This window comes from Buceros rhinoceros, unplaced genomic scaffold (genome assembly GCF_000710305.1).
Source record: "Buceros rhinoceros silvestris isolate BGI_N320 unplaced genomic scaffold, ASM71030v1 scaffold22328, whole genome shotgun sequence".
Classification (NCBI taxonomy): domain Eukaryota; kingdom Metazoa; phylum Chordata; class Aves; order Bucerotiformes; family Bucerotidae; genus Buceros; species Buceros rhinoceros.
Window position 1 is genome coordinate 5,381 of NW_010425430.1, and position 2,183 is coordinate 7,563.

At 58.7% G+C, this 2,183-nt stretch overlaps 1 protein-coding gene across 1 annotated transcript in view; it reads left to right on the forward strand.

Annotated features, from left to right (window-relative positions):
* LOC104497860 (protein turtle homolog B) overlaps positions 1 to 2,183 on the forward strand; it is a gene marked incomplete at both ends in the record, with an annotated part of 14,890 nt that overhangs the window by 4,436 nt on the left and 8,271 nt on the right. The window contains 2 exons of the mRNA XM_010141160.1: positions 54 to 170; positions 1,991 to 2,141. Coding sequence (XP_010139462.1) covers positions 54 to 170; positions 1,991 to 2,141 — 268 coding nt within the window. The remainder of the gene's footprint in view (positions 1 to 53; positions 171 to 1,990; positions 2,142 to 2,183) is intronic.

Genomic DNA, 2,183 nt, shown 5'->3' on the forward strand with positions numbered 1-2,183 from the left:
CACGGTGGGTGTTGGTGCGGGCTGACGCTCCTTGCCTTTTCCCTTGGCTGCAGGACCCCCCCTATTTCACGGTGCTACCAGGCTGGGAGTACAGACAGGAGGCAGGGAGGGAGCTGTTGATTCCTTGCGCTGCTGCCGGAGACCCCTTTCCCATCATCGCCTGGAGAAAGGTACCCGGCCTGCCAGACAAATCTGCAGTGCCTTTGGCTTTTGGTGAATATTGCAGACAGAGAAGCCACACTCTGTCCCGGTAAGAACAAACTGCAGGTATAGCCGCTTCGCTTCGGGCTGAGCCACTGCCGTCCTGTCCCGCAGGTGGGTGGGGGAAGCCTGGCTTGTGGCCACCAAGTACTTTAATCCCATGAAACCATCACGGCAGCATCTGCAAAGCTGAACGCTGCCCCTGCCCCAGCCCCCCTCCTCTTCCTCTCCAGCGCTGCCCACAGGCCACTCTCCTTCTTGCCTGCCTGCGAGGTGGTCACTGGCAGAATATGACAGCCCTGGCGATACCGTTTTTGTGGTGGGAGAGGATTTGCCGCCAGAGCGTGTCCGGGAGTCTCTTGCCTGTGTTTTGGCAAGGGGCTGGACCCGTCAGCAGCTGCTTTGCTGCCTTGTGGCTTTGAAGACCCTGGGAAGAGGTAGTTTGAATGGTGCTGAGTTGGACATAATGATTTCAGGATGTCCCTTTTAGTAGGATCTGGTATGGTGGCGCAGCCCAGGAACAACCAGGGCTTGCCAGTTCTCCTCCAGCCTTCCTTTTGCTACCCACCTCCTCTGCTCCTGTAGGAAAGCCACCATGCAGGGGACCTCCTGGGCTCTTTGGCTCCCTGTCAGGATCTTCTCTCCAAGCCTCCCATCCCCTTCTTAGGGCTCCTGAGAGTGAGTGAGGTCCCTGCCTTGCCCAGTGGGGACCATCCTCTGTCCTTGCAGTGCGAGGTGCTGGATCTCTTTGAGTTCATTTTACCAGCCCAGGAAGGACCAGGACTTGCAAAGATGGCAAATGACCCACCTGAAACCTGTTGGTCATTTAGTCTTTTTTTCCATCTTATTTTTCTTCTCCCCCCTCATCATTCTTATCCAGGTTTCTTTTCAACCCCTCTTGTACCTTCTGGCGATCCTCCTCATGTCATGACTCAAGGCTTATCCCCCGATTCCAGTTGGAGCTGGCTTGGGCTGAGTTCAGTTTTCCAGTGCCAGAAGCAAGCTCCCTGCCAGGCCAGCAGCACTGACCAGTCTCTTGAAGGACTGCTGAAGACTTGGGCTTGGCACTGGTGACCCCATGTGCCTGTCCTCTGCCCATCTTGCATGGCATTGAACCAAGGGTCCTGATGTCAGTCAGCAGAGACCCCTGTGTGAAGAACAGCTGAAGAGGACTCAAGACAGCTTGGGATTTGCACAACTTGGCTGATGGATGTAGACACGAGTTGTTCCAAGAACCTTTCTTCCACTTGGCTTGAGAGCTCCCAGGCACCTCCACGCACGCCACCCTCCCATGTCTCCGTTGGGCCCTTGCTGCCTAGACCTCTGACGTGAAGGGTCCTGCCTCTCCTCTGCTGCTGGCTGAGACTGAGGAGCAGTTTGGGCACCTTGTGGGGCAGGTGGTGCCTTCCCTGGCCTGGGAGGGTGTTGCTGGGGGAGGCTGGTACGCCTTCCTCTGCAGCGGTTTCAGCTTTGGATGCTGGAGGTTGAGCTCTGGCTCAGGGTTCGGTGTCCGTGTGAGTGCCATGGGGTTTTCCGCTTGTGTGCGAGTGCTGAGCACCAGCCTCCCTGACGCATGCCTCTTGCGTTGCCCCGCCAGGTCCTCTCGAAAACGGGGGAACCGGCTGCCATGCCGCGCCCGGAGAGACCAGATCCCTTGGTGGTGGCCGGCGGTGTCCCCTGGCCCGCGCAGGTAGCTTAGGGCCCCCGCCGCCGCTTCGCCCTGCCCCGCAACCCGCTTCTGAGTCGTGTTTTTTCTCTCTTTGCCTGGCCCCCCTGCTCCTTGCCCAAGGTAGGGAAGCCCAGCAGGAGCAAGCACAACACGCTGCCTGGTGGCACCCTGCAGATCCGCTCCCTCGGCAAGGACGACCATGGCGAGTGGGAGTGTGTTGCCACCAACATCGTCGCAAGCATTACTGCCAGCACCCACCTTACTGTCGTAGGTATGGGCAGGGCGGGGGACGGGTCGTGGGGATGGGGCCTTG